The sequence below is a fragment of the Papio anubis genome, chromosome 2 (genome assembly GCF_008728515.1).
Source record: "Papio anubis isolate 15944 chromosome 2, Panubis1.0, whole genome shotgun sequence".
Lineage (NCBI taxonomy): Eukaryota > Metazoa > Chordata > Mammalia > Primates > Cercopithecidae > Papio > Papio anubis.
The window spans coordinates 101,536,390-101,553,979 of record NC_044977.1 but is presented as its reverse complement, the minus strand read 5'-3'; the positions used below and the strand labels follow the sequence as shown (position 1 = coordinate 101,553,979).

The 17,590-nt window shown below is 54.7% G+C and overlaps 2 protein-coding genes across 11 annotated transcripts in view; one reads left to right on the top strand and one right to left on the bottom strand.

Moving 5' to 3' along the window:
• Positions 1-2,708, top strand: part of TTC21A (tetratricopeptide repeat domain 21A) — a 31,652-nt gene extending 28,944 nt beyond the window's left edge. Inside the window, exons 23-29 of one of the 7 annotated variants that reach the window (XM_009201160.2) lie at positions 70-220; positions 612-773; positions 908-1,100; positions 1,200-1,424; positions 1,960-2,080; positions 2,248-2,315; positions 2,399-2,708. In XM_009201160.2, coding sequence (XP_009199424.2) covers positions 70-220; positions 612-773; positions 908-1,100; positions 1,200-1,424; positions 1,960-2,080; positions 2,248-2,315; positions 2,399-2,476 — 998 coding nt within the window. In that variant the 3' untranslated portion in view covers positions 2,477-2,708. Of the gene's footprint in view, positions 1-42; positions 221-611; positions 774-893; positions 1,101-1,199; positions 1,425-1,907; positions 2,081-2,205; positions 2,316-2,398 lie in introns of those variants that run through there. The other 6 variants (XM_009201158.2, XM_009201159.2, XM_009201157.3 and 3 more) reach the window with 6 other exon arrangements.
• A 2,843-nt stretch (positions 2,709-5,551) lies between these two features.
• CSRNP1 (cysteine and serine rich nuclear protein 1) lies at positions 5,552-17,297 on the bottom strand. 4 transcript variants are annotated; one of them, XM_021934540.2, is made up of 6 exons: positions 17,120-17,297; positions 13,648-13,734; positions 10,187-10,443; positions 8,704-8,963; positions 7,838-8,152; positions 5,552-7,740 (listed from the first exon to the last, which is right to left on the bottom strand). In XM_021934540.2, the coding sequence occupies exons 2-6, from the start codon at positions 13,701-13,703 to the stop codon at positions 6,751-6,753; spliced, it is 1,878 nt and encodes a 625-aa protein (XP_021790232.1). In that variant the 5' UTR covers positions 13,704-13,734; positions 17,120-17,297; the 3' UTR covers positions 5,552-6,750. The 4 variants fall into 4 exon arrangements, with proteins under 4 accessions (XP_021790232.1, XP_003894703.1, XP_009199417.1 ...); XM_003894654.3 differs by lacking the exon at positions 13,648-13,734; XM_009201153.4 differs by lacking the exons at positions 13,648-13,734; positions 17,120-17,297 and adding an exon at positions 11,521-12,275.
• Between the last annotated feature and the right edge of the window lie 293 nt (positions 17,298-17,590).

Genomic DNA, 17,590 nt, shown 5'->3' with positions numbered 1-17,590 from the left:
GGGCCCAGCACCCTCATCTGATACAGCTACTGGGCATCTCAGCCTGGAGATTTCTGTCTCTTATTTTAGACAATTTTTTGGTATTGAATAAATTAATTGATCTGCTAAGAAGAAGTGGTAAACTTGAAGACATTCCTGCCTTTTTTGAATTGGCCAAGAAGGTGTCCAGCCGGGTGCCTTTGGAACCAGGGTTCAACTACTGCAGAGGTATCTACTGCTGGTGAGTTGGGTGTGGTGTGTTGAGGGGCAGCTGTGTGCAGGAAGCCCTACTGGCAGATAGGCTAGGCCCTTGCGCTGCACAAAGGGAGCAGAAATTCTGCCTCCAGGACACCCAGGCCCAGCAAGTGAGGGCCCACAGGGGCAGAGGTGGAACCCTTCAGAAGTCGGGGAGAGCCTGCAGCCTCTGGATGGAGGCCAGGTGAGGGCCACTTGGGCAGGCCACTGGCCTGCATCCGACACCCAGGTCCGACGCCTGCGTCTCCTCCAGAGGAACTGGGAAACCAGCGATCCAGCCTCTGCTTTGTGCAGACTCACAAAGTGGCCCTTGTATATCTCTGCCCTGTCTGGGCCTCAGTTTCCCTCACTGATTCTTGGTGTTTTCTCTACTACAGGCACATAGGGCAGCCCAACGAAGCCTTAAAGTTCCTGAACAAGGCACGCAAGGACAGCACTTGGGGCCAGAGCGCCATCTACCACATGGTGCAGATCTGTCTGAATCCAGACAATGAGGTTGTGGGCGGAGAGGCTTTTGAGAACCAGGGGGCCGAGAGCAAGTAAGGGCCCGTGAAGGCAGAGGCAGAACCCTGGGGAAGTTAGAGAAAGCCTGCAGCCTCTGGGTTGAAGCCAGGTGAGGGCCACACAGGCAGGCCACCTGCCTGTGTCTGACACCCAAGTCTAACACCTGCAGCTACACAGAGAAGAAGGAGTTGGAACAGCAGGGCGTGAGCACCGCCGAGAAACTGCTGCGTGAGTTTTACCCGAATTCAGCCTCCAGCCAGACCCAGCTGCGGCTGCTGCAGGGCCTCTGCAGGCTGGCCACCAAGGAGAAGGCTAACATGGAGGCTGCACTGGGCAGCTTCATCCAGATAGCGCAGGCTGAGGTGCGGCTGGTGGGGACTGGCGGGCATGGGCAGGTGGCAGGGCCGAGGCTGACCAGGCGGCCAAGGCATGCTGACGTCCATTTCCCACCCGATGTGTAGAAGGACAGTGTCCCTGCCTTGCTGGCCTTGGCACAAGCCTATGTGTTCCTGAAGCAGATCCCCAAGGCACGTATGCAGTTGAAGCGCCTGGCCAAGGCCCCCTGGGTGCTGAGTGAGGCTGAGGACTTAGAGAAGAGCTGGCTCCTGCTGGCCGACATTTACTGCCAGGGCAGCAAGTTTGACCTCGCCTTAGAACTGCTGCGGCGCTGTGTGCAGTACAACAAGGCAAGGGGCCACACACACACTGGGGCTGCAGGGTGGCAGAAAGGGTTCTAGGCATTCCAGGAAGGTGAAGCAGGCTTTGCAGGCAGAGGTCATATGGAATAACTAGTCAGGAAGAGGCAGGCTGAGAGGGGCACATGGGCAACAGACCAGAGTAGGAATGAGGATCAAGGGCAATGGACTAGGTAAGAGGAGGTACACAGGGTCGTGTCATGTCCAGAGGAGGGAACACTAAATGACAGAAAAAGATGGGAAAGTTTCAAGGGTTCCAACCTGGAGGGACTTTTGCAGGTCAGAGCAGGCCAGGAATGGGAGTGGCGGAACAGGAGGGCTGCAGGGAAAGGGGTTACACCAGTGTCTGGGGTAGCTGAGAGGAGGGCACACAGTTGGCTTGTTGCAAAGGTTGGGGTACCCCTGAGGTCCCTTGGCAGTTTGGTTTATGGCAGCTCACTTCTGTCCCTTGCCTGCTTCTGGTTCTGGTCCTAGTCCCACCGTGGCCCAGGGAACCAGCAGAGGCTCTAACTGGCTTTCCCTGCAGTCCTGCTACAAGGCCTATGAGTACATGGGCTTCATCATGGAGAAGGAGCAGTCCTACAAGGATGCAGTCACCAACTACAAACTGGCCTGGAAGTACAGTCATCACGCCAACCCTGCCATTGGTAAGGCAACCAGCCAGGGTGCACATGAATGGACGTGGGAGGGAGGTGGGCAGGAGGATCCCCACCATGACCCCAGAACTCAAGGCCTGTACCCTGGCTGTTATGAGAACCATAGGGGTTCTCAGGTCACCAGGGTGCCACCATCTATGCTCTCCATGCCCCGGTAGGCTTCAGACTTGCTTTCAACTACCTGAAGGACAAGAAATTTGTGGAGGCCATCGAAATCTGCCACGATGTAAGCCAGCAGCCTTGGCGGGGAGGGCCTGGTGTAGTGGTAGGGAACCCTGCCTGATACTGCATACCCATTCTCTGTTCCAGGTCCTCAGGGAGCACCCCAACTACCCCAAGATCAGGGAGGAAATTTTGGAAAAGGCCCGAAGGTCCCTGAGGCCCTAGCTGGGGTCAAGGGGCCTGCAGTAGAAGCCATCAACCTACTGAAGTTGTGTGGAGGGATGGAAAGTGGGTCAGTGGAGAAGGGATTCAGAAAATGACACATTCTTCCCCATTACTATAGTGTATGTGGTTTATTTTGAATCATGTTTCATCTGACCTAAGGGTCATCCCAAAGCTTTATGTTTTTAAGGCACAAGAAATGTTGCTCTGGGAAGAAAGACATCAACTGGCTTAACTTTTGCTGGGCTCATTGGGTGCTTTCTAACAGACCTCGCTTTTATCCCAGACTCTTTGAGGGGGCAAAGGGGAGCAAAGAGGGGGCTTCTAGTGGAATGGTGGTTGAAAAGGATCCCCTTCAGCTATTTTTCAATGGTTGTTGCCCTTCTCCTGTCTGGTCTCCAGGATCCTGGAGCTAGAGAAGCAATTACTCCTCCTTTCCATGCTACCCTCTGAGTCTGCCTGGCGGTGGGCCCAGGATGCTGTGGGCAGTGTGCCCAGACAGGAGGATCAGCTGCAAAAGGTCCTGTGTGAGAGGGCCTGCAGGGTGCAAGGGCCATTGTCCCACCCTGTCCATGCATTGTTTCCCTTTCCCCTGCCACCTCCCCCCTACTCCCCACGAAGTCCAGCTGGCTTCTTCTGGTCCTTACCAGTTTGGGACAAACCTGACTACCCTCGCCTGGCACAAGGAAATACATTCCAAGAAAAAATAGTTCCCACTTCAGCTTTTACAAAAGACACTGGCCATCTAACATCCTACAGAAACCCTTTTAATGTCTAAGAGGGCAAATGCAGTGGTTCCTATTTAGATGAATAATGTTAACTGCAACTGGCAAGAGGGTGACAGAGGGCACCTTTGCTGTGCTCCCAATACCACTCTTCCTTGATGTCATTAAGGATGCCAATAATGGGACAGTCTGGCCTCAGGACAGTCAGGAAGCCTAGGATCTCTGAATGTGGACTTCCCAGGTCCCTTCCCCTCTCTGGGTCTTAGTGTCCCCATTTGTGGCAGGAAATTAGATGTCTCCCAAATCATGGCACAACTCTCTGCCAGTGATATACAGCAAACATTTTAAAGTTTAATAACGGTGTGCTTACACATCATTTTTACATAGAAAACCAAGTAGCACAGCAAAGTCAGGAATTTACGGGTGCTGTTCCATGGGATGGGTTTAACTTTTAAGCATACTGATATATTTGAAGAAAAATTATTTAGAGTAAGTAGAATGCAGATATGGGCAGAGTTTTCAAGAGCAGTTGTCCAGTGACTAAGGTTTGGGAACAGTGGACAGATAAGGGTCCCTTTGGAACAGTGTAACTCGGATGGCTGCTGAGCCTCGTTTTTATAACACACTGCTGATCACATGTATGGTTTGTTGATAGAAGCTGGGGATCTGGAATGCTTTCCCCAGGTTACTACCATCTTTCCTATGGGAAAACTCAGTCCCCTTTCTGTGATCTGCTTTACAACCCAGTTTTGTTGGGACAGGTTTGTTGACAGGTCTATCTATATGGAGAATGATCCTGTAAAGGGATTGTGTATTAATCATGTTTTTGCTGTAAAACCTAGATTGTCTTCATTTATCTAAAAACAAAGAAACAAAAACTAAGAACCCTGTGGCCCTAGATGGGACCAGGCAGGCCTCCGTCCAGCCTTGGGCTGAGTCCATGGGGCGGAAGCCTGTTGGGGCTTCCTGCCAGAGTACTGGAGCTGAGGGCTGCCACCCAGACCACCAGGCCAGTCAGAGTGACCCTGAGAGCCCTTGGAAGAACCCAGGTTTTGGACTGTGCATGCTGAAGTAATCTCTACAAAAGGGTCTCCAGGCACCAGTGAAGAAGAAACAGGACAACTTAGTGTACCGGGGCACTTTACCCCGAGAAGACAAAGGCCTAGCTATTCCTAGCTAAGCTGGTTACAGGGACATACTGCCCCACCACAGGCCAGATTCCAAAGCATGAGTCCTCTAATGGCACTGATACAGCCATGTGGTCATGTCCATGCATGTCCAGAGGCAAGAGACAGATACCTAAAGGGTGACAGGACAGGCAAAAAAGAAAGGATTAAACATACAGAGAAAGAATGGCAGAAACATGAAAATTGATGCAAGTTGCAAACGTACACAGGACTTGCATGTTCCAGGCACTCTTTAAGGGCTTTGTAAATATGAACTAAACAAGCTTATGAGGTGAGTAGTGTCACTATTTGCATGCAGTATCGAGGACACCCAGGCACAGACGGAGTAATTCGCATAAATCACCTCACTAGGTAGTAGAAAATCCAAGATTCAAGCCCAGCATTCTGGCTCTGTGCTCTTAACAGTCAAGCCAAAGAGATGAGTGAGCCCAGTACAGACCAAGGCAGGGAATTAGAGCGAGGAAACCCAAATCAGTTCTCCTCTGGCAGTTCCTCCTTCCAGCTCTTGTACAAATCACTATCATTCCTAAGGGGGAAGTCAATCTTTCTCAGGCCTCCAGACTGGGGCTCCCCAGAGCAGGGTGTGGCCTACTCCTCTGGCCTGCAGCCCAGCTGAGCTGCCAGGGACAGGTCAGACAGGTCTGGCTGGTGCAGATGGATGAGGTTCTGCAGCTTCCCCCCTGCCCTTCCCGCTGACCCCCTGGCTCAAGTCCTCATGGACCACAGCTGCTATGTAAGGCCATCACCAGGCCTTGACCAGGCACATCCCCTTGCCCTGCCTCCATCCAGGTTGGTGAATTCACCCTCAGGACAAGGCCTCAGCTCAGTGTGGGTGTGTAGGAAGAAGGGTGCCCTCAACCATCCCCAGCAGATGGCCCCCTGTCAGAAGACCCTGTTGCTGCTCCTCCCCACCACCCCAGGTCACCACTGTAGAGGAACAGGTTAATCCAAAGGAAAAAGTGCTCTATCTGCCTGGTCAGCCTCTCAGCTGGCTTCCTGCCTCCAACTTGACTGGCTTGCCTGGAAAGAGGCCCAATATGCTGGGTATGCCTACTTCTACCCCCCAACACAGCCTGTGTCCATACTGCCCTCTGCAGGGCTTGTCCCCCCATCCCCAATTCCCCTGAGGGTGTACCCCTGCTTCCCACCCAGAAATACAGACCACATTGTTAAAAATAAAGCCTCTTTATTGGTACCTGTAAGCTCAGGTACAAGGTGTTCCCATAAGCACACAGGCTGGCAAGGCCTCCTGGGCAAGGGGGCAGGCCCAGAGCCTGCGTTTCTTGGCACTGACACAGAAATGGAATAAATTATAGTTTTGACACTCAGGGACAATGTAGAAATTATGATGCAAAATTAAACATTAGCAAACAAAGGGTATAAAAGCCCTCAGGAGCCACCCCTCACCAAATGGCCTCAGGGCATGGGCAGGTGGGCCAGGCCAAAGTGCAGTGCCCAGAAAGCCCTGAGATAATAGTCTGGGGCATGGTTCGCGCCCGAGGTAGGCCCTTTGCCCTCTCTGGGCCTCCTGTTTCCTCCTTCCCCCTCCTACATCCCTGGGCCTGGAATAAAGGCTACGGCCTTTGGGGAAGGGGAAGATGGAACAGAGGGCAGGAAGTGGAGGGGGCAGGGTGGGGCAGAAGGGAGTTTTGGTCACAGCTGGTTAGCCCAGCCTCTCCCCCTGCCTAGATGATGTCCTTGGCCAGCACCTGCCTGCATAGCCCTCCAGGAGCCAGGCAGCAAACATAGATCATAGAGCTCAAATCCACACCCAGTCTGCACCAAAGCCCAGGCAGGGCAAGGTGTAAGACTACAAGGCAAAAGGGGCTCCTTGAGGGCCTGTGCCCACCCCACCCCGGCACTACCCACCAGCCAGAGAGGTGCAACCAAAGCCTCCTCAATCTCCAAATAAATTATGGAAATAAATTATAGTCTTCACAGTCCAGAGGATTTAGCCACCCATGGGTCTAGGGCTCAGCATGGCAGAAGCCACCTGATTTCAGCCCTGTCTCACCGTCTTTGGGCTAAGGAACATCATGCAAAGACCGAAAAGTGGTCTGCCAAGCTCCAGAGGAGCCACATTTTCTCCTCTTCCAGGCTCACATTGTGGAGATGGAAGAGCAAACTGTGGGTGTGGGGGTCCGGGCAGCTGAAACGGGAAGCCCCTCCCCCCAATCCTCTCTTCAGCACAGAAAAGTTAAAACAAATAAATAAATCCAGAGAACTGTATGAAAACCAGGAGTGTGCGCATGGCACCTGTGAGTGAGCCAGCCAGTGGGAGACTGTTACAGAGACTCTGGGGAGCCCCACAATTACAAGAAAGCAGCAACAGGTCCCTTGGGGCTGGGAAAAGGCATCCTGGTCCTCACACCAGCACAGGCTCCATTAGAGATGCTGGGACAGTGTCCTCAAACTGGCTGTCGATAAAGGGATCTAGGGCTTCGGCAACTGGCTCGGAGAAGCCCATGAGGGACTCCAGGAAGCAACTGCTGGCATCCCCAGGTGGAGAGAGGCCAGGCAGGGGGAAGTGAGGTGCCTCGATGTGGTCCAGGCTGTCAGACACCTTCTGTGATGTGTAGTGAGGCCCCAGACTATAATCTGGCAGAGCCTGGAGTAACTCAAAGGAGTCACAAGAAGACAAGCTGAGATCCACTGAGCTACTCTGGCCAGCGTCCATGCTGGGTGGCACTAAGTTGCCAGGAAGGCTGCCTTCTCTTGACCCTTCAAGGCCACCATTTAGGAAGCAGCTGGCATCGAGGTTGGCATTTTCATCCAGGATGCCCGATGTGAAGCTACAGCCAGAATAGCTATGGGTCCAGCTGGCCAGGCCACCAGGGTCACTAGTACCAAAGATGTCAGCTGGATGGAAGCAGCTGAGGTTGTCCAGGTTCCCCACACTCCCTTCCTCCTCTTCCTCCTCCTCCCCGCCGAGGTCAGAGTCACTGAAACTCAGGATCCGTGCCAGGCTGTCGTCATCAACGCCAGGCTGGAAGCCAGGGCCAGGCAGGCCTGGGTGGGTAGGGCCGTCAGGAGCCTCACTAGTGCCTGATGCTGAGGAAGATGCCGTGGAAGAATCAGTCATGTCGCTGCTGCAGCTGTTGTCTCCCAGCTCATTGTTCATGGGGGGCTTGGCCAGTGGGAAAGCAGGGACCAGGGCCTGCTCACCAGGGCTGGGTGGGCTGCCCTGGGCAGGGGCCTCTAGCTCCCTAAAGCTCTCAGCCTCCTGTTCCAACTGCAGGCGGGTGAGTGTGTGGATGAAATGGGTCTGAACTCTCGCCTGATTAAATTCCACACGGCCCATGGGGTTCTCACAGCCCTCCCTGCAGCAGCCACAGGGGAATGCTGTGTGGTCCATCTGCACAGAAAGTAGAGGTACAAGTGAGGATTACTGTGGACTGCAAAGAAGTCCCCATGCTCAGGTTCCCCATCCCAGCCCAGTCCAGCCACCACACCTGACACTTGATGCCTGCTAGGCTGCAGCTGCAGGTCTCAGGGTCACAGATCCTATCGCAGTGACAGCCACAATCCTCCCGGGATTGGCGCAGTGCCTGCAGCTCCCGCTTCTCCTCCCGATCGATCCTTCGCACGCCCGAAGCCCTCAGCAGAGCTCGACGTCGCCGGGCTGGGTAGGGCTGTAGGAAGCTCACTTCTTCCAACCGGCCACCTGCCACAGCGACTGCCAAGTCCTCCTCCACAGAGGCGTCATCAATGGCATCCACCGCAGGTGGTAGCCCTGCCTCTGCCTTGGGTACCCCGGCTGCCGAAAGCTGCATCCACAGGAAAGAGGTATGTGAGAGGTACAGACGTGGACATGGGCTTAGCCCTACTGTCACTAGACAAACCCTCCCCATGTGCTTACCCTCCCACTACTCGTGCTTAATCTGTGATGGGCACTGTGTGTACGACAGTGAACAGGACAGCCAAGAATACAGTCCTCAGGGCATTTGGAAAAAAAAAAAAGAGATATCCTACTCATGGCATTCCCTAGATCATGGACAGACTCCCTTTCCTAACCAGACAGATACGCACCCCCCTAATTCATATCAGCTTCACATCCCCCTCTCCAAAAAGTTCAAGTTCAGATTCAGGTATCATGCCCCCAGCCCCTGCAGCAAATAGACACAAGCCCTCCTCTGTGCCTCCTGTTTGCAGATAACCCAGGCAACAGACTCCAATCAAGCCAATCACTAGGCCCACAGGCCTGTTTCCCCATATACATAATGAGCAAGTCAGCACCCACCCCTGGTACACCCACCCCTCGAGGTTAGGACTCCAGGAACTGCCTTAGGAGGTGGGCCACGGAGAGGGCTCTCTCTACCTTCCACTGCAGCATCTCCAACTTCTCCTCTTTCAAGCGCTGGCGGAGCTTCTCGTGCCGTGCACGGGCTTGCTCCTGTGCAAACTCAGCCAAAGAGAAGCGGCGGCAGGCACTGTGGCGAGGGGCCATACCCAGAGTACAGCCACCACGGCTGGGCACACTGGTGAAGCCCTGGCAACGGGGAAAGTAGAAGACGGTGATCCCATCAAAGGCTACACGGCCTGGGCGCTCCCGGCGAGCCCGCTTCAGGATAGACAGGGCTGGAAAGCAGGCAAAGATGCTGGGAATTAGTTTTCAGTGAGGCACAACATACCTTCAGGAAGATCATGCCAGACTGCCCTCCCGCCTCCCACCTTCCCCCTCCTCCCTCTCCGCCCACTTTGAAAAAAGAAATGTGAATTTAGGAGCCTGTGTGGCTGGGACTGGAGCAGCTGAAACTGAACATCACACCCATGTCAGCACTGGCTTACTGTTATTTTCCAGTCTAAATGACAGTATTTGTAAGATTAAACATCTTTGCTATGTTTATTAGCCATGTACAGGTCCTTTGTACAGTTTTCTATTGTTTTTTATTGATTTGTAGGATTTCTGTGTTCTGCAACAGGCTTAAAAAGGCTTTCCCTTTACAAGTTAATGTTTATTGATTAGTAAGCTACGTACTGGTATTTTCATTAGGTTGAACCATAATAAATTACCATGTAATGGTGAAATATTGGAAATTCCATACATTTCAACTTACTGTATTAATTTTATATCCAGCTACCGGGGGAATTCCCTTCTAAAAGGTTTTCTGTTTATACTGTTAGATCACATGTGCTAAAAATGATATTCTTTTTATGTGTAATGCACAGATATACATACAGTACATAAAAAGGTAAACAGCACATCTATTGTATTAAAATTTCATGGTGGGGGGGGGGGGGAAATTAAGGAGAAAATGTCTTAATAGGCTTCCTGGGGAACAATAATGAAAAATAAGGTCCAGAAACACTGCTCTAGGGCCACGTTCGTCAGTCTGGAATCACAATTATGCAAGCTTGAAAATAACCAGGAAAAACCCCTTTTCACTATGTTCAGGCAAAATGGACAGCATTTTGACAGGAGAGGGACCGGCTTGACAGGCCCCATGGCAGAGAAGCATGGGGCGGGCGGGGAACTCCAGCAGTTCCATTTGTAGGAGGGTAGGGTGCTCATTGGAGAAACGAAACTGGAACAGAAGGGAGGGGCCAGACCGGGAAGGCCCTGAGGGCACTCTGCAGAGCTGCATCCTGGATGTCATTACTCCCAAGGTCAAAGGTGAATTAGCTGGGCTCAGGTGCCCCTGGACAGTGGGTACTGAGTGACCACTGTATCACAGTTCGTGAGAGCTACCTCCATGGGGACGTGACCTCCAGAGGCCAAAGGCATTTTGTCAAGGACCTCTAAATTTCATCTTTCAGGAAGGAAGGCAGGTGATGGAATTCCCAGGGGAGGGAGGACTCACGGGTGAAACTTCTGGGGCCACAGAAGTCACGGTCAGGCAGGGGCATCTGATCCCAGGGGCCTTCCTCCTCTGAGTCCCAGGCACGGGAGACAGAAGAGCTTGAGCTTGGGGAGCAGGAGCGAGATTGGCACCCAGAAGAAGAGGAAGAGGAGGAGGAGGAGACCAAGGAGTTGTCCTCATCCAGCTGGTCAAATTTCCTCTTCAACAGCCCAGTCATGGTGGTGCCGGAGGTGCTCTGGGGTCTGGGGACAGACAGCCTGGAGTGGGAATGAGAAAGCTCTAAGTGGCAGGCAGGTGGGCTTCCAGCCAGGGTCATCATCCCTCCCACTGACCCTCCAAGGCATCCCAGAAACTGGCCTCTGCCCTCCAGCCCTACCTGTGGAGCGCTGTGTGGCGGAGGACAGTCTCCAGGAGGATCTCTGCACAAGACACAGCACCTCCCTCCCTCCAAACTAATGTTCAAATCCATGGCCTGATGCGTCAAACTCCCACCGCTGCCCAAAGCCTTCCCAAGCACTAGGTACCTTCCCCACCACCTCCTACCACACACACACACACACACACACACACACACACACGCATCCACATCAACAGGGGAAGGAGGCAGACAGACCAACAGATGGACTGACAGACCTCAGCCTGGTCTCACTCATTCCCCAACAGGAATCCTGGGGGCTGACTCACAGGCTGGGTGATTCACACAGCTCGCATCTGTGTGCCTGTGTGTGTGTGTGTGTGTGTGTGTGTGTGTGTGTACGCCCTCCAGCCCGCACAGCCCGCACGGCCATGGTATGGTGGCTCTGCTTCCTCCTCCTCCTCCAGCACACCCACACAGGCACGCCACCCTGCACATAGGCAGGGCTGCGGGCCCTTGCTCCAGGCTAGCCAGGCATTCTGGGGAACAGGCTGGCTTTGACGTTGGCCTCCACTCCTAGACGGAGTAGTTTCTGAGCCCTTCCCCTCCCGGTGTGGGAGCTTCTCAGACTTTCCCTTAGAAACCCCCGCTCCACTGTCAAGAAGTCTCCTGCCTCCAGGCCTGTGTGACCACAGCCACTCAGGCTGTCTCTTTCACATCTCATTTGATCCTAATGTCCAAAGTCTCTCCTGTCTGTGGCTTTGTGACATGGAGCACCCCACAACACAACACTGTCTCCCGTGTGAGAGTCTCGGCCTTCAGCAGAAGTATAACCAGAGACTCACTCCCACAGCTGGCTGGCCTTATCCAAGCAGAAGAGACTTGGGGCTCCCGCCCTGGAATGCTTCAGCGAATAATGGCCCTTCCCAAGGTCTGGCAAGCCCCAGAAGACTCAATCCCAAACGCTGAGTACAGCTACCTTGTGTCTGTTGCTCCAGCTGGGCCTTCGGGGAGGTCACCAGAGGGAAAGGGAAAGGAAGTTGAAGCTGAGGCCGAGGCCCCAGTGCTGGGGAACCCTTCCCCCACTGCCATCACAGGAAATGAGAGAGAACAGGAAAAACCAACCAGAAGGCTGTCTCGGTCTCCTCTACTCAGGTGTCCTTTCCAAGCACTCCTTCCCCCTCTGCCCAGCCACCTACCAAGTCCCCAAATCCTGTAGGGTTTGCTGTCAACCTTACTAACTGGATAATGTTTACCCCAGGGACAGCCTCCCCTAGGCAAGCGTGAGAGAAGCAAGAAAATCTCCCTCCCTGGCCAATCCCCCACCCTGGGCCTGGGGGAAGAAGACTCACAGATGTTTCCGGGGGCTTCTCCGTGGGTAGTTTCTCAGGCTTGGCACCCCCCCCCCCTCCGCAGGGTCAAACCACAAACAAAAACAACCCAGCTCCCAGCTGACCTGCAGGCTCTCCCAGGAGGTGGGGGATTCATGACCCAGAGGCAGGCATACACACGTGTACACACATGCACAGACCACACGGAAACACACATATGGACAAACACCACCCACACATCCTGTCCCCATTGCATCCTGCCAAGAGACCCCATCCTTTCCCAGGTTCCAGATGCCATCTACAGGGCTGTGAACGCCTCCTTCACCACACACCCAGCCTGAGATCCCCCAGGACCCACTGCCCACTTGGTGTCTCCGCCCAGCCATCCCCTAGAAACATAAAATTCTGCAGGCCCCAAATCGAACCCCTTGTCTCTGTTCCCCACCCCCCATGCCATCTGTTCCTCTTCCTGTGTTCCCTATCTTAGTAACAGCCCCACCACCCACCCAGTCACTCAAGCCAGAAACCTGCAGTCATCCTCAACTCCTTCCTCTCTCTCCCTCCATCTACATCCAGGCACCCCATGCCTGGGAGTTCATGTAAATCCATTTAATCCACACAAAGCCAGGGACAGACCCAGTAGGTATAATGGAGGCCACGTGGCATAGTGTTAAGAACTTCGGCTCCAGAACCAGACTACCTGCTTTTGAACTCTGGCTCCACTATTAATTGGCTGGGTAATCCTGGGCAAGTTCCTTAACCTCTCTGTGCCTCCAATTCTTTGTCTTAAGACCTCATAGGGTTGGGAGGTTGAGAAGCATCAATACATGTCACATGTTCTTAGATTAGTGATAAGTGCTCAGTGAATGTGTTATTCCACACTGGAAAAAAAAAAAAAAAAAAAAAGAGCTCCAGCTCCTGGATGCACATGACACAGATGCATCTCACAGACATCATGCCGAGTGAAAGAAGCCAGACACAAGATATATGCAAATGTTCAAAAAAAAAAAGGCAGAACTACTCCGTGATGATATAAGTCAGAGCAGTGGTTCCCCAGGGGAGGGAGAAGGACACCCTGGAGACAGTCATGAGGGAAATTTTCTGGGGTCGGGGATAGGAAGGGCTGGGGGACCTGTAAAAGTTCTATGTTCATCTGCATGGTGGTTACATGCAACTCTCAAATTGTAAACATTCATCTTATGGACACATAAGATTTATATACTTATGCATTTAGGTTACTATCAATTTAAAACGTTACTAACCTTAACATGTCTCTGTCCCCACAGCAGCTACCCCATGTCCCTCTGCTCCTGCCCTCTTTCCCCAGCCATTCTTGATCCTACAGCCAGAATGACCTTCTTAAAGCACACATTTACCTGCCACTGCCACACCTAGAACCACTCTATAGCCTCTATAGCTCCCCTTGGGGAAGCTTGACATTAGGATCAAGTCCAGAACTCAAGAAGCCGAAGCTGACCTGGCCACTGCTTCCCTCTCCCCACCTTGCTCTCTATACTCCAGCTGAACTTGCAGTTCCCACAATGGCGCTCACCTCCTGGCCTCTGCAAAGCTGGAACAATCCAGCCTCATTCCCTTTCAGAAAGTCATCTTTCGAGGGGCCTCCTGACTCTCCTACTCCTTCCTCCTGCCTCTCTGCGCTCCTGCTAGGGACTGAATATTTGTATCCTATCAAAATTCTTATGTTGAGACTGAATCCCCAGTGTGACGGTATTTGGAGGTGGGCCTTTGGGGCGTAATCAGGCCATGAATGATACCTTATTAGCACCTTTATAAGAAGTGACACAAAAGAGATGGTCTCCCTCTCCAACATGTGAGCTCAGACCCAGCAAGAAGGTGTGCATCTGCAAGCCAAGAAGAGGGACTTCATCAGGCTGACTGGAGCCTTGATCTTGGATTTTGCAGCCTCCCAAGGTGTGAAAAATAAATCTTTTGTTTAAGCCACCCAGTCTGTGGACTTTCTATTACAGCAGCCCAAAGTAAGACAGCTCCCCAAAACCCTGGTATTTCCCCATCACAGACTTTATCTGATCAGACTGCAGGGGCCTCATTGCTCATCTGCCTCACGCTGAGGGCATCTCTGTCTGGCTGCCCCTGTGCCCATGTCTAGGACAGAGTCTGGCATAGAGAGGGCACCTGATAATACCAGAGGTAAGCAGACTAGCCCTGCATATCGGGTATAGACCCAATTGCACAGGCAATCTTACGCACATGAGGTTGCTGAGGGCGACTGGTCACTGTGACCTTCTCCTGCTCCTGTCACAGTTAATTTAAGAGGGGCAGGAGGAGAATCACATGTCTATCCCCCAGCTGTGCCAGAGGGTACAAGCAAGAATGGTGCTCAAAAGGGGTGGCTCTGAGGGCAAGAGAGGGAAGCTCAGGCTGCAGGCAGGTGCCAATGTACGCAATCCCAGGAGGCTCCTCGGTTCCCCAAGAGGTAACAGATGGAGAGAGATGTCAGGAAAGCAGGCTCAGCCACACACTGCGGCTCTGCCTAAGGGATGTCCACAGAAAGAGAACTTAAGGTGAGGAGGTTATGACCTCCAAGCCTACAGACAGGGAAACAGAGACACAGGGAAGCTACAGTCATGCTGCAGGTTCTAGTGATGAACAATCCCTTCCAAATCTGCAGCGCAGGAATGAAATGAGAAATTACCTCCTCCCTGATACTCCTCTGGAGAGGCGGGGGAAGTGCTCCTGGTTCTCGTGTTCCTCTGTTCCACGTGGGAATCCAGAGGCTAAGAGGCAGAGGCAGGAGATGAGACAAAAAGACTGAGCCAGAGACAAGGAGAGGCCAAGAGGGAACGAAAGATAGTGAGAATCTAAGAAAAGTGTCAGACAGTGAGTCAGAGGTGGGGGGAGGGGCCCTCAGCAGCTACCCAGGAATCAGGATTCTGACCATGGCAGTGTTCCCAGGGTGAGCACAGCCCCCTCCCTAGGGTCCTGGAGGAAGGAAAAGCAGTTCCCAGGAGCTGGCTTGGACAGAAATACCACACCACTGAGGAACCCCAGAGACAGGCCCTGAATCAGAGCGCCAGGCTTCTTCTGGGATCTGAGCCCTGACAATCGGGCAGCCCTCCTGCCACCACACACAGGCACTGACAACCCCCCACTCAACTGGCCACAGTTATCCACACACTCAGGTCACACTATGCGAATCCAGGAAAGGCCACCTCACCCCTGGGCACCAAGCAACCAAGGGCTGTTTTCGAGAAGTGGGGGCGGGGCTTGAAAAAGTCACAGCAACTCCTCTGTCTACCTCGGCAGTCCCACCAGTGCCCCAGGCCTCAGCCCAAGCCAGTCTTAGGGAGGGGGGCACCTTTAGCTGTCTCCATTCCCATTCAGGAATCTGAAGAATGTGTCCTTTAACCTCTGAGCCCCAGGCCTTGGCCAGTCCCCCCAAAACACTTGGGGTCACATGACCCCTGTCCCTCAGGAACAACTTCCTGGGAGAAGGGGAGGGCACCTCCCAGCACCTCTAGTCCCCACTGAAAAACCAGCCTGGGTGGCCCAGAGAGGACAGACCGAAAGCCTTGGCACTTCCTCCCCAAGCATCCCTCTGAAGGAGAGCTGGGGGAGGGGATGGCTCCTCGGCTTTGGCCTTCAGGACCTGGCACTGGATAGGTGCCAAATGTATGCTGGCTACATAAGGCACTTGTTCCTGCAGAAGGGACATTGCACCTGACAATGACTGCTTCCTCCACCTAAGACGGGCCTTCTTCCCTCTCTCATTCATTCATTCATTCATCCAACAAATAGGCACCAAGCTCAACAAATACGTGCCAAGCACTGTGGCAGGCACTCGCGCATGCAGGGAGCAAGACTTACACAACTGCGGCCCTCTTGAAGCTCTGAGTTGAGCAGGGAGGACAAATAGAGTGGGTTGCTGGGATGGAGGGTCTGAAGGGTGGGACAGGGTACGGCTGGGGTGAAGGTAGGTCTCTTTGAGGAAGGAAAGTAGGCAGAGTTCCAGATAGGGACTCCGCATGGGTAAGGAACAGGAGGAGGGACCAGGAGAGTGTGATCGGAGGAGGGGCAGCCCGCGAGGCTGATCCTGGGCTCCAGGGCAGGCTTTAGCTTGAGGGCACGGCAAGCCACAGAGGGCTTAACTAGGGAGTGACAATGCCAGATTTGCATTTTAAAAACGTGGCTCAGCACCGGGAGTGGAGGGGGTGTGACCGGTTGGAGGTGCTGCCAGGGCCAGGTGAGAGGACAGGCCAAGGGCATAGGAGAAAGGCAGATACTGGGATGTGGTGAAAGAAGAGGGCAGGGCTGTCAAGGATTTGGGTCGGGGGAGGTGATGAGTTACTCTCCAAAAGGATTGAGACTTCTGGGTGGAGGTGCTGGGTGGGCAGCAGGAGACGGGGAGGGACTCTCTGGTGTCAGGAGTGTGGGCTACGGCTGTGTGTGATTGTGCCAGGAGCGGGAGTGACTAAGTGTGTGACTATGGCTGTGGTGTGGGCATCTCCACAGTGCGTGCCTGTGAATGGGCCCCGGGGAGGAGAAACTGAGGAAGGGGAGGAAGTACGTGCTGCGGAAGGAGAAGAAGTGCGTGGGAGAGAGTCTACGTGTGCCTGCGGGTGGCCGGTGTAGCTGCGCCCGTGACTCACAGCAGTGGCCTCTGAGAGTGACGGCGACTGACAAACAGGTGAGCCTACGACACAATCAATCCCTCCCTCCCTCCCTCCCTCCCGGGGTCCGTGACTCACCGCGCCTCCTTGTTCGCTCATCCCTCCACTCCCTCCCTGACCCCCACCGGCCGGGGGCGCCCGGCACACGCCGCAGCTCCCGCAGCCTCCCCAAGGGGGGAGCCCGAGGAGGAAGGCGACAAATGTCACCTGCTCCGGCCACGCGAGGAACTTCTGAAAAGTTCTCAGGCAACTGGGTCAAAAGGAAACTCGCCCGCGGACGCACGCCCCCGTCGCCTTGCCGCTCGCGCGCAAGCCCTGCTCTGCCCCACTCGCGCAGAGCTCGGGGAGCCGTGACTTCTCTCGGGGTTACCGCGGCGGGCGGGGGAGGGGAGCAGAAAACCTGCGACTCCCGCTGGCCGGACCCCCGGTCCCCGACTCCGGCCGCGGCACGCCGTCAAAGCCGGGCAGCTCCCGCCCCCGCGCCCGCTCAGGGTGCTGAGGAGAGAACCGCAGGAGGCAGGAGCGGCAGTGCCACTCGCGCTGAACGCCCCCTCCCCAAAGTCCCGTCCTGCCGGGCCCAAGGCCCTTCGGCGCTCACCTGCAATCCGGACGCTCGCGGAGGACAACGACGCGACCCGCGTCCCGGTGGGGGACGCCCCCAGCGCCGCGACTCTGTGCGCTCGGCCCGGCAGCCGTCGGTCCAGCAGCCCCTAGCTCTGCGCGTCCGGCAGCGGCGGCGGCGGCGGGAGACTGGCTGCGCCCAGCCCCGCCCGCCGCTCCGCCCTCCTCGTCAGTGGAAAACTCCGGGGCTCACTGCGCTGACGCACGCCGGGCCTCCAGCCAGGCCGCCCGGCAGCCCCGCCCCGGAGGCGCCGCCTCCTCCCCCGCCTGGAGCCTGGCGCAGCGGCCTGGGGGCCTCCCTGCGGACTCTGACCCGGCGACTGCGCCTCCGCCGCTCTCCGCCCCCAGCCCTCTCCCGCCAGAGCCCTCCCCGCCCCGCTTCCAGCACCGTCCCTAAAGGCGCGGACGACTCAAGCTGGCAGAGCCGGGAGTAGAGATCCCCCCTCGC

What these genes read in the sequence shown, in the direction of transcription:
- CSRNP1 (XM_009201153.4), bottom strand. Translation starts at nt 11,633, where the DNA reads ATGGCAGTGGGGGAAGGGTTCCCCAGCACTGGGGCCTCGGCCTCAGCT. An exon ending in GCTGGAGCAACAGACACAAG is followed by an intron (nt 10,444 to 11,520) that starts GTAGCTGTACTC and finishes TTCCCACTCCAG; the next exon opens with GCTGTCTGTCCCCAGACCCC. An exon ending in TGGAGATGCTGCAGTGGAAG is followed by an intron (nt 8,153 to 8,703) that starts GTAGAGAGAGCC and finishes CTGTGGATGCAG; the next exon opens with CTTTCGGCAGCCGGGGTACC.